Below are 13,482 nucleotides of genomic sequence, written 5' to 3'. Positions count from 1 at the left end.
GGGCCAGAAGGAAGCATCTCCAAGGGCCGTCAAAATGAGGAGGTCATTGAGTTTTGTATTGACTTTATTCCTGACCTTAAGCCGATTGGTGTTCCTAAATCGCGGCATAAGGGCAGACTGGATGGAAAAGGCACGCTAGGAGGGGAACAAATAATATGTATGGACGGACATTCTCTCACTGAAGCACATTACACAGTTCTACAGAATTCCGCCTTGGTGGCTCCGTATATGGATGAACACAAGAATTTGCTACGCTCCAAACACCCGGAGCGGTCTGATGACTGGATTACACGTGAACAAACCAGGAGTTTCGCCAGCTGGTTGCAGACACGTACCATGCATGACACCTCTATTGAAGATGACCTGTACTTGTTGTCCCAGTTACCATCTTCGAATATAATGACTTTCAAAGGGTACGAGATAAATGGTAATAGATTTTACACGATCGCCCAAGATAAGAAGAGCACCAACCAAAACAGTGGTGTCCGCTTTGATGCAGAAACCAAGACGGCAAAGAAAACATATTATGGTTATATACAGGACATATGGGAACTTGACTATCGACGTGGTTTGAAGGTCCCTTTGTTTCGGAGAAAATGGGTCAATATGACACGAGGCGGGGTAACGGAAGACCCGCAGTACGGAATGACAACAGTGGATCTCAACAATTTGCGTATGCAGACGAACCATTCGTCCTAGCCAATGATGTGGCACAGGTTTTCTATGTGAAGGACATGTCTACCAAGCCAAGAAAAAGAAAAGATAAGGAAGCGAATGCATCGTACGATGAGCCAAAGCGGCACATAGTTCTTTCTGGGAAGAGAAACATCGTGGGAGTGGATGACAAGACAGACAAGTCAGAAGATTATGAAAAGTTTGATGAAATTGCTCCATTCACAGTGAATATTGACCCGAGCATCCCGTTAAATGATGAAAATTTTCCATGGTTACGACGCAAAGGGACACACGCGAACAAAAAGTTTCACACCCAAAGATCTGGGATGTGATCGGCTTCACTATCATCACTTTCTTCTGTGTTTCACACCCAGAAGGGAATCTCTGTAATAGTTAGGGTAGTTAATTATGTGTTTTGGCATTTGAAACGCGAAGAAATTTTATGTGCAAACAAATTCTTTCATGCCTTTACTGATTTTTTAAGTTAAGTTATTCACAAACTAGTGATTCACACTAATTTCAAATAATTCAAAATTTAAACTATTCAAATTTGAAAACTACGGGCACTAACAGAAAGTTTGTAATTTTTTATACCTAAAGCAAAAATATTCACAAAGAAACTCTAAATACACAAAAAAACAACTCAAAAATAAAAAAAGCCCGCCTACTAGGCCAGAGCGGCCGGCATACGACTAGAAACCCAACCTGTTGTTGGGCCAGGATGCAGGCCCGCAAAGGCCCAGTAGGCCAACAGGGCAGCACCAAACATGTAGGCCCAGTAGGCCTGCTTTGGAGAAGAGCTCGAGAGAGCTACCGCACGGGGGTTTATAAACCAGTGCGGTCGCCCCTCGGCTAGCGAGGTGGGACTAAACTTGCGCACCGCACCTGCGCCAGCGCACCCCCTTTAGTACCAGTTCGTGGCACCAACCGGTACTAAAGGGGGGCCTTTAGTACCGGTTGGAGCCACCAACCGGTACTAAAGGGGGTGCGGTTCCTGCCGCTTGGCCTGGCCAAAACAGGCCTTTAGTACCGGTTGGTAGCTCCAACCGGTACTAAAGGTGCCTTCTATATATACAACACTTACGAAAATTTCATTCTCCCTCTGCTTCTTCCTCTGTTTCCCCATTGAAGCACCACCCGCACGCCCCGATCGATCGAAGCCGTCTCCGTCGCCGCCCCCGTCCCCGTCGCCGCCCCCGTCCCCGTCGCCGCCCTCGTCTCCGTCGCCGCCCCGGGCCTGTCCCCGTCGCGTCGTCCCCGCGTCGCCGCCCCCGCGTCACGCCCCGGCCCGTCGCCGCCCCCGGCCATCGCCTCGCCGTCGCCCCGCTGTGAGCTCTCCCCCTCTAACCCCTCTCCCTCGCCCCCGGCGGCCACCATGGGCGCCGCCCCTCCCCGAGCCCATACACACACACACAAGCATGATGAACACACACACACACACACACACGTACATATGTATGAATTAATGCATGTATATATTAGTATATACGTATTTTGTATGTTTAATTAGTTTAGATTTTTTAGATTATTATTTTTTCACTAGTATATATGTATGAATGCATGTTAGATGGATATAATTAGTGTTTAATTAGTATGGAAATTTTTTATATAATGTTGTTTTTCAGTTTTTTAATGGATGTATAAAAGTTTTGTTTTCTGTTTTTAGTGTTAGATGCTTAATTAGTATGAAATAGCATATAGAATTTTGACATATGCAATGATAGCATAATTAGTGTTATATAGAAATGTTAGAAATTTTAGTTATCAAAATCCAATCATTAAAAAAATGTTACTTTTTGCGGGCATATAGCTAGTATTTGTTCTCGACGATGCCCGGCCCGCATCCTCGCCGTCGACCCGTCCGCGACGACGTCCGACTGACCAATGTCCGGGACTGGGCTCCGCCGGGTTGGCACTGGGAGGTGCTTCCTGGAGGGGCGCGCCGCTTGATGAGGAACCCGGCCCCGGGTCCCGTCGTCGACCCTGATCTCGTTTGGTGGCGTTCGCGTGGGCCACTTTCGGTGCGGAGGGAGCCGGCCCCGCCGGAGGTGGTACGTCGCCGTGTCAGGGAGGAGGACGAGCACGTCCATCGCTACATGGTTGCGTTAGAGGGCGGCAGGTTCTCCAATACCTGGCAGTTTCTTCAGGGATCTCACTTCAACTATGATCCTGTGAGGGTTCCTTCTCTTTGGGTGTCCACCGCTCGCGCCACAGGAACCGCGAGTGTCCTAGATTCTTCTGTAGTATTCGATCTTTAATTAGCTACCTAGCCAGTGATGTACTATTCAATATTATATATTATTCGAGACGATGTATTCGAGATTATATCTATTATTCGAGACGATATATTCGAGATTATATATATTATTCGAGACGATGTATTCGAGATTATATCTATTATTCGAGACGATGTATTCGAGATTATATCTATTATTCGAGACGATGTAATTTGAATACTAAATTGTTTTATATTTCTTTTGGCATAGTTAAATAAAAGCTATGGCGGACAATACCGACAGAGAAGGAGAACAGACCATGTTTGATATAATACGCCGGCCAGATGATGATCAGAATGAAGAAGATTATGACGGCTCCAAATTTCTAAACAACACCAGAGAGGGTGATATGATATTCGATCGCGATGACCGAATTGATGAAGTCGTGAACTACGATTATGACAATGACGAAGAACATGTTGATCCTGAAACAACAAAGACCGGCGAGGTATATATATTTATATAAGCAGGCATCTGGTGATCATCACATGTTTTAAATGAGTTGAAGATATATTAACGAATCGATCTTTCTTCTTTCAGCCATCCAGATCGAGCAAATCTTTAGGCAACAGGACGAAACGAGGCCCGAACAAAAAGTTGAAGGAGGGAGTAAAGTATAATATCGAGGCAATCAAACCTAATGGCGAACCATTAGCGCCTAAGAAGATTGCGGACAAGTTCATTCGTCAGTGCGGAGTTCTTGTGAAGGACCAACTCCCGATCTCCCTTCAAGAATGGAGAGAGCCAGCAAAGCCACGTCCAGATCTTACTTTTGTCGACGACAGACAAAAAAGTCTGCTTTGGGATACTCTCATGGAACATTTCACCCTACCAGATCATTTCACAGAAGCAGATGTGCAGAAAGTCAAGGACGCTGCTCTTAGGAAGATGGCGGTTGCATTCAAGAACCACAAGAATCGTGAATGGGACAAGTACGTGAAGGGAGGAAGGAAGACTCCAGTATTCGAGGGAACACTAGAGAATCAAAGTGCTCATTGGGACGATTTCGTGAAATTCAAGGATTCGGAATTAGCTAAGGAATGGTCGAGAATAAACAAGAAGAATGCCGAAAAAGGATAAGTTCCATAAGCTGGGGCCAGGTGGCTACGCGGTGGCAATGCCTAAGTGGGATAAGTCTGAGAAAGAGATGGAGGATGCAGATGTCACTCCGGTTACTAAGAGCTGGCCCCCCAGGTGCAGGACTTGGTTCTATGCGCATGGGGGGGAGTTGGACCCGAAGACAGGCAAAGTTTCGACGAAGGCATGTCTGAACGGAGCCGACGATAATATACTTGTTGCAATAGAAGAGGCTCAAACGGGGGTGTTCCAGCCCAACAGAGAGAACGACGAGCTTACGCGTGCCCTGGGAAATCCTGAACACCCAGGAAGAACACGAGGCAAGGGCGTTATTCCGTGGTATGAGGGGTTTTCGGACTGGAACGCCGACTACAGAACCCGTGCGAGAAGGAAGATTGCGGAGGAGAAGCAGAGGAAGATGGAGGAGGAGAAGAGGAAGCTGGACTATGAACGCCTTCAAGGCCTAGAATCAGCGCACGCGGACTTGGTAGTCAAATTCCAGCGGCAGTAGGAGCAGATCGACTCACTTAGCCAGCAAAGGGGGTCTCAGCAGCTGCAGCAGCTAGCGGATGATCCAGCATTGGATACCACCTCCCCATCCATGCCGAGAAGCAGCGTGGGTTCTGCCCCGTTTGACGCAATGCTGGATAGATACCCCGTGGATGACATCGCGGAGAACACTATCTGCGAGCTACACTTCAAAATTAAGAACATATCCTTGAAGGTGGCGGACGGCGTTGCTTATACAAATTCCCCCGATGCAACCTTCCATTGCAACCCGATTCCAACAGGCTATGCTCGTGTCGTGGTTGATGAGGTGGTGGACCAATATTCTGGGCTAGAGCTTGACATTCCTGGAGGTGACGAGGAGCACACACTCGGAGATGCCAAACATCGTATCATCCTATGGAGAAAGGATTGCATCATCTTTCGAAGGCCACCGACACCGCGTCACCCGACTCCTCGTCGAAGTCCGCCACCGAGTCAGCAGACTCCCGCTCCTCCAAGTCCACCAACGCGTGAGGCCACTCCTCCTCCTCCAAGTCCGGCAAAGTGTCAGGCCACTCCTCCTCCAAGTCCGACACAGCGTCAGACGTCCACTCCTCCTCCAAGTCCGGCACAACCTCAGGCCACTCCTCCTTCAAGTCCAGCACAGCTTCAGGCCACTCCTCCTCGTCCAACTCAGCCCCGTCAGCCGTCTCCGCCGCCTCAGCAATCGCAGAAGAGATACCCCGCAGCTATGGTGCGTAGCGGTACGAGTCGAGGTCATAGTACAAAAAGTACAGGCGGAGGCAAGCGATATAAATATGGTCCAAACCTCACTACTCCTCTTCCTGAGAGGGCTTATGACAGGACCGAGGAGCAAACCAATGCCATAGTGCGGGCAGAAGTCGACGCCCATTTTGGACCGAAACCGCCACCGCCGCCAAGGGAGAAAGTGCCTGTGGAGGTAGTTGACCACTTCATTCGTATGGCTCAACCACCAGCTCCTAAGCCTGTTGACACAGACTATGAGCGCCACATCAGGAAGTTACATCGACAACGTCTACAGAAGGAGGCGAGCTCGAGCTCGAGCAAACAACAAGCAGCTGTCAAAAAATGCGGGAAAACCGTTGCCCAGCTGGGAGAACAGGCGGCGCAATCGACCCCCCCGCTTGTTGTGTCACCAACAACACGTGACAGTACGCGCGCCCAATATTATTGTGGGCAAACAGTTTACGTTCCCGAGGTGGGCGATGTGGTAATAACCCAGGAGCATATAATGCAGGCTGAAACTCTCAAAATCACTGTTGGATAACTCCTCGAGATCAAGGACATGCCTGTGCTTACAGAGGAGGAAATAAAACGGAAATATGCCCGGGGCCAACCTTTGGTCAAGCCAGAAGAGGTCAAGAAGCTCCCAACGAGAATGTATGAATTGCATCAATGGTACATGGACATTACCAAGAGATCCGATCGAGAGTCCCTCATGGTGCAAGTCAAGAAGGATCATTACTACCATCAGAAACCTGTGACCGTTGAGTATTCTGAACTGTTTCAGTTATACAATCAAGACGCACTCGACAAATCTATCGTTAGTTGCTATTGTCTGTAAGTGATTTCTTTCTGTAATTTAAGTCTCAAGCTGGCTGTAGTGATCCTTTTAATCAATCATTACCTGTAATTATCCTCACTATATTCTTTTCTGTGGTATTATGCAGGATGAAGATGTATGAAATGAGAAAAGGTGGACGCTATGGCATTGGGTTCATTGACCCAAACACCGTTAATGAATACACATAGAAAATAAACAAGCATCATGAAAAGCAGGTAGAGGACAGCATGCTAGAGTTCTTGAAGCGCCTCAAATACAATGAAGATATATTACTTCCTTACAACTTCCAGTGAGTCACACTTTGTTGTACTACAAATTCTCTGTTTTGCCTACTAGCTAGCTACATGTTTTTGCTTACATATGCCCGCTTAATTAAGACATGCAAACGTGTGTGCATGCAGATTTCACTGGATCTTGTGTATCATTAAAGTTGACGCCGGAACAGTTGAAATACTGGACTCACTACTCAAAGCAAATAGTGACTATAACATCTTGTTTGGGATAGTCAACAGATAATTTCAATCATTATTAACTATATATCTCGGCCTATTTAGTTCGTCATTTCATGATATGAACTATTTAATAACCTCTTTATTCATTTTCTTTGTCGGCGGGCAGGGCTTGGGCAAGGTTCATCAGCGTCACGAAAGGCAAATGGAAACAACAGCTGAAATGGTTTCGACCCAAGGTAAGTAATTAAGTAGTACTAGCTAGCTAGCTAGCTGCCATCTCTTTAATTATCATGCTTGATTAATTATTATCTGATCAAATTAAATTCCATTCTCGTAATAAAGGCCCTGAAGCAGGCGCAGGGGACTAATCTGTGTGCATTTTGCGTTTGCGAGAACATTCGCATGATGGCGTCCGAAAGGAGCAGATCTCAAAGACAGGAATGGGTACGCTTGTCAGAACACTATTCACAATTTTTACACCATTATCGATATCTAGTCACACAACTAATACACATGCATATTGATCTCCTTCTTAACAGTTCACAGAGGTGCGGGACAAGCTCCTAGAAACGGAGCACGTAGAAGCACTTCAAGAGGAAATAGCGGGATTTTTGCTCGATCAGATCATAAATCCGAAGGGAGAATACTATTACCCACTACCGCCCCCATCGACCAGGTCATGAACCACTTCTAATTGTCATCGTGCTCCGAAGGCACCAATTAGGCTAATGCCACTGGCTCCGAAGGCAACATGCATATGTAGGAGAAATTGTATATAGCTATACATGTGTGTATGTGTGAATTAATATGGTGGTTTGTGAGACATTGATGATATATATATATGATTGGTTCTACTAGAAATTCTATATATATATATATATGCATAACGTGTATAATGTGTAGTATCGTAAAATACCAGCAAACGAAAAAGAATTAAAATGGAAAACACAAAATTAAATGAAAAAGAAATCATAAAACCAAAAACCCCCCAAACATTTTAGTACCGGTTGGTGTTACCAACCGGTACTAAAGGGCTCCCGGTCCCCGGAGCTGACTCGTGCCACGTGGTTGCCCTTTAGCACCGGTTCGTGCTGAACTGATACTAAAGGGGGGGCCTTTAGTGCTCACACTTTAGTGCCAGTTATAAAACCGGCACTAAAGGGCCTTACAAACCGGTGCTATTGCCCGGTTCTGCATTAGTGGTCGTCCAATGATCTAATCTTCCGGTCATGGTGTAGTTGGACTCTATGGAAGCTCTTTCATCTTTGTCTAATGCATCCCTGTCCAAGTCGCTCATGGCCACCTGGTCGATGAAATCAAGTCGCTCCTTCTAAAGCGGGAGTTTATTCCGGTTAAGATAGCTCGTTCTCAAAATAGGGTATCACACTGTTTAGCTAATTATGCTTATACGGCTCGTAGTATCATTTGTTGGTTACAACGAGCTCCTCCCATTATTCATGATCTTGAATTAGCTGAATTTAATCCTGTTACTATGGAATAAGCTCATTTTTACCCTCGCAAAAAAGAATTTACTTGTCAAAGAAAAGAATAAAAATAAATATATCTAAAATTGAAATACGGTTAGATACATCTATTTTTTCAACAAGCATTTCTAGACGGAAGGAGTACTTGTTGGCTATTTTGCTCTAACCTTCTGCAAATAAGTATTTTCTCTATAAACTAAAGTAGTGACCTAAAAAAAATAAAGTAGTGACCTAAAAATCTTATACTTCCTCCGTCCGAAAATACTTGTCACCAAAATGGATAAAAAAAGATATATCTAGAACTAAATTAAGTCCAGATACATTCCCTTTTATTTATTTTGATGACAAATATTTTTGGACAGAGGGAGTATTAGTTTACATATGGTTATTGCAAATCTCATCGATGGAAGCTTCCACTCACTCATGTTTGAGCTACTCTGTTCAGAGCTTTTTCTTAGGGTATCCTTCTAAAAAAACATTTTTTCGAGCAAATTTCAGAGATCTTTTCAGCGAAATTAAGTAATACTCGTACTTTTTTTTAAAGGACGTACTTATTTAGGCCTGTTCTTTTTGTAAGGTTATTTAGGCCTGTATTAGAGCCTTGCATTACTGGGCCAACATTCCACCTACTCCCCCGTCTAGCCCAACATTAGTAGGCCATTCTTTCTCCACACGAGAAAAAAAACTAGATTCTTTTCTCAGAAAAAAAAGAGAAAAAAAATCTAGAGTAGGCCATCCCCTAAAAAAGAGCGTATGATTTCTTCATCAAGAAAAAAAAAGAAAACAAATCTGTCGTAGGCTCGTTCGTCTGCACCGGCGCCGGCAGGGTCTCGTCGGACGACAGGGCCTCAAAAAGGCTCGGAGAGCTACGCCGTCGCCGGTCGCCCCCGCCTCGGGTATTCGGCGATGCAAGATCCGCCGCCGACGGGGGAAACCCCAGACAGTACGCCTCCTTCTCCCCCCTTTATCTCTCAACGATCGGTAGTAGATTTGTCCCAGCGTATGCTCAGTTGTTCTTGTTCGCCCCCTTTAGTTTTCCTAGATCCATTCGACGGGGTTAAAAACTGATCTTAGTCGTAGTCTGTTTGTCTAACTCCGCAGCAACGTTTATTCTGGGCGCAGTTTTGTGGGGGAATAGGAGGATAGAGTAGCCTTGCCCTTGAATCCAACAGTTTTCAGCGTGAACGTGGATTTGTCCTTGAAGGAGCGTTGATTTGCCAGGAAATATTCATAGAGATAACGTAAACGAACTGGATGTATGTCAGTTTGCTTGTGAATTGTACCCCACTGTTTTCTGTACTCTCATCAGTCACCATGTGATGTATCCCAGGTGGACCGATTGCTCCAATGTGCAATCCAAAGGGCTCACCCTCCCAGCAAGATGATGATTCTCGAGGTGGCGAAGTGATACGATCATTGGACGACCTTCCAGAGGTATGAACTGGCGACATAGATTGCAAGTAAATCATCATTGTGTGTGCTAGAGGCGTGCACAGATTTGGATTGCAGGGAGATACTGGTCGGCTTTTTCTTGACGAATGAACACCTACAATAGTTATGTTAGGAAGCTGTACCGGTTTTGACTACCTGAGTGCCCGTTTAATGTTTTGTGACTATGCCAAAACACTGAGCACTTGAGTTGTAAGTCTCTAACCTGTTTTCTCCGAGAGAGAAAGTGTATACAGGCTTCAACGAATCGGCTGTCCATTGTCTTTTTCTTAACTGTTCACATTAGATAACTGCTTAATGCTTCCAGTAGTAGTGGAAGCTTGAATTACCCTTTTTTCTGACATAGAATTTTCATTTTTTATTTATTTATACCCTATCCAGATTTACATTTTTTGTTTTCGCTTTGTTGCTATACTTGGTCATTTGTTATACCTAATTGTATCACATTGTATAATATAGCATCATCCTATGGATATCTGAATGTTGACTGACATAAATGCACATACATAATTCTTGTGGACTGCCATATGCCTGTAAGATTGCAATTGTATATTCACACTTCCTCAAAAAGCTCCTATATAGTCCCATTCCATTGGCCGCAATTCCGTCCCAGTGCATGGCCTGTACTATGTAAATGTCTAATACAGCAAGTTTTTGCATATCAGTTTATAAATTTCTTTTGTAACCCTAGTTACTATTCTGCTGTGCCTGTATCCAGGATATCTGCCGACGTATTCATACCCGAATGTCACTGCAAAATGCTGCTCGCTTGGCTTGTGCATCACACACATTTCGGAGATCATGGAGATGCTATCCCAACCTTGACTTACGTCAGAGAACACTAGGTTTGAATGGAGATCACATCAGCAAAGTTGACCATATTCTGCAAAATCACTCGGGCATTGGCATGAAGAAACTAAGGATTGAACTTTTTGACTGCGACAAGGTTGATCCCTGTTATATCAGTAGCTGGCTTCGTGTTGCTGTTACAGCAGGAATTGAAGAACTCACCCTTTATCTGCCCGCTACCCCTGAGGACGAAGCATACTACAGTTTCCCATACTCGCTTTTATTTAATGGGAGTGAAAACTCGATTCGGTATCTTGACATAGGCATCTGTGCTTTTCGTCCCACGGCTGGGCTTGGTCGCTGGAGAAGCTTGGCAATTTTATCTCTGAGTAATGTGCTGATTGCTGACGATGAGCTAGAGGGCCTTCTTTACAATTGTGCTGCATTGGAGCATTTGGGACTCCTGAATTGCCCGGAGATAGTTTGCCTGAAGATACCTTGTCTGCTGCGGCGGCTTAGGGTCCTGAGAGTGTCTTTATGCAGAAATCTTCAAGTGATAGACAGCAATGCTCCAAATATCTCCATTTTTCACTTCTCTGGTAGTTTAGTATCGATTTCATTCGGAAGTGCATTGCAAGTAAAGAATGTACACATGGAGTGTTTAGAATTTGGTCAGTCCAACATTGTCTTGCATGCTCGGACCAAGCTTCTGTCCTATGCACCAAATGTTGAAACACTTGTCATATCATCGCCTAATGAGGTATATTCTGAAAGTTTAGATGAGTATAGACTAGCTATTTGCATATAGTAGCTGACATGCCTAGCAATATAATTAATCTGGATATCTTTATGCAGATGACCAGTACACCAACGCTATCTCGCAAATTCCTCCACCTCAAGTACTTGCATATTTCTCTAATTGGAAATGAAGCTATTTCACCAGATTATGATTATCTTTCTCTGGTTTCTTTTCTTGAAGCTTCTCCTCGCCTGGAGACTTTCATCTTGGAAGTAGGTTACTCCCATCTTGCAAGCATACCTAGTGTCTATTGTGGAACTGCTGATGTGAGAATCTTGACTTTTCTATGTAGATACGTCAGCCTTGCATGGAGCATGAGTCAGTTCTTTGGAATGCCCCTCAACTGAGGCGACTACCACAACAGTGCCACACCAGCCTAAAGAGTGTGACGATAGTGGGCTTCAGCTCCGCAAAGAGCTTGGTCGAGTTGACATGCCACATTGTGGAGAACGCGACATCGCTCGAGCGCCTCACCTTGGACACTAGTCATGGCTGTCAGAGTTCTGGAGGGTGTAGCGTCAATATACCTCAGAGAAGGTACTATACGGAGAGTGGTGCCCTCGAGGCGGCCTCACCTTACATGTGCATCCCAATGGGGGAGGATATCATCATGGAGACTGTCAAGGCGCGTTTGGCTATCAGAGTACATGTCATGGGGAAAGTTCCCTCCAGAGTGATGTTAGAAGTCGTGGAGCCTTGCAGTTGGTGCTTCGGTGTTGAAGATGTAGATGCCTGATTAGCATCTGTTGTGCATGTTGAACCATGCCAAATTGTATTGTCTATGACGCGTCGTCTTTTCCAAACCATCAGAATTGCTTGATGATAGTTGTGTGGTTTTCATAGGTTGTACTTTGTTTCTTAAACTATCAGAAGTTCGTTAATGTTCAATCATGCAAAACTATAGTAATGTTTACAGCAGACAGATGAGGTCGGGGAAATGAACTGAAAGCAGGCGGTCGCACAAATTTTTGTTGCTTCTCCATTTCCAGACAGATTAGAGGCCAGCATGTTATTTACTCGTGGTTGTTTTCCAGAAATATTATACTCCCTCCGTACCAAAATAAGTGTTTCAAATTTGTATAAAGTACAAAGGTGAGACACTTATTTTGGTACGGATGGAATACTAATATGTGCTAGTGATAGTGCGTTGCATTTATCAGCTGCCTTTGAATCTCATTGATTTTGTGCATGCATGACCGATATATAAGTTGAATTCTCCTAGTGGTTTGAGAACAGCAAAGCCTCCTACTAAATTCTCTCTCACAGAGTTGTATTTCTTCCTTCCGTGGAAATCCTGCTGCAGAAATGTTAGTAATGTGCATTTTGTTTTGTGTTCCAACCAATCTCTCTTTTGATACTGGAAAACCAGACTTTAGGTGATACTCCGGGTAATACTCCCTCCGTTTCTAAATATTTGTCAGATTTCAACAAATGACTACATACGGAGCAAAATAAGTGAACCTACACTAAAATATGTCTATACATTTATATGTGGTAGTCCATTTGAAATCTCAAAAAAGACAAATATTTAGAAACAATGGGAGTAGTTTCGAGGTTTTTTAATATGCTGAATTGCCATTTTACTCAAAAGGACAAAAAACATGTCCACAGTCAAAGAGAGTTGCCCATGAGTGACGCCATGCTTAAAGGTGGACACGATCCAATATTTCTTGGATAGACCTAAGCAAATGACCATCCAACGATCAACCTTTATTCACTCAGATCAAAGAAATTAGAACATACACTGATACACGAACCGCAAAAGTCTTTAATCTTTATCTTTATCTTTTTTCTTTTTTCTAATATTAAAGGAACTTCTCCACTTTTTTCGTCTACAGTCAAAATATTTAGAAACGGTGTCGAGGTTTTTTAATATGCTGAATTGTCATTTTACTCGAAAAGACAAAAAACATGTCCACAGTTAAAGCTAGTTACCCGTGAGCGACGCCATGCTTAAAGGTGGACTCGATCCAATATTCCTTGGATAGACCTAAGCAAATGATCATCGAACGATCAACCTTTATTCACTCAGATCAAAGAAATTAGAACATACACGAACCACAAAAGTCTCTAATCTTTATCTTTATTCTTTTTTTCTAATGTAATATTAAAGAGACGATAGTTTCTCCACTTTTTTTGTCTAACCAAGTTTCGTACATAGAACCACAAATTTCGTATGTCACGTTGTTCCTTAGTGTTTTTATTTTATTTTTTATATATAAAAAAATTAACAGCCAAAAGTGAGACAGCATTGAGGGTCGAACAAAAGAGCTTCTGGTTTCAGGGCTAACGTGATAGCCACTCGACCAGATGGAGCTTGATTTTACAATGGCAGCGCTGCTCTATAAATATGTATGGAAAGCTTATGAGTTTCTTTTTGGAAAAT

The 13,482-nt window shown here is 44.0% G+C and overlaps 1 protein-coding gene across 2 annotated transcripts; it reads left to right on the top strand.

The window, feature by feature from the left end:
• Positions 1-8,792: 8,792 nt before the first annotated feature.
• LOC125509920 (FBD-associated F-box protein At1g66310-like) lies at positions 8,793-12,014 on the top strand. Of its 2 annotated transcripts, XM_087521299.1 has the most exons (6): positions 8,824-9,002; positions 9,182-9,315; positions 9,390-9,493; positions 10,227-11,057; positions 11,153-11,308; positions 11,389-12,014. In XM_087521299.1, exons 3-6 carry the CDS (start codon positions 9,407-9,409, stop codon positions 11,830-11,832), a joined length of 1,518 nt encoding a protein of 505 aa, XP_087377425.1. In that variant the 5' UTR covers positions 8,824-9,002; positions 9,182-9,315; positions 9,390-9,406; the 3' UTR covers positions 11,833-12,014. The 2 variants fall into 2 exon arrangements, with proteins under 2 accessions (XP_087377424.1, XP_087377425.1); XM_087521298.1 differs by lacking the exon at positions 9,182-9,315 and having other exon boundaries at positions 8,793-9,002.
• Positions 12,015-13,482: the final 1,468 nt, after the last annotated feature.

Source organism: Triticum urartu, chromosome 5A (assembly GCF_056163025.1).
Source record: "Triticum urartu cultivar PI428250 chromosome 5A, HENAU_Tu73, whole genome shotgun sequence".
Taxonomy (NCBI): Eukaryota; Viridiplantae; Streptophyta; class Magnoliopsida; order Poales; family Poaceae; genus Triticum; species Triticum urartu.
This window is presented reverse-complemented; position numbering and strand designations above follow the sequence as displayed.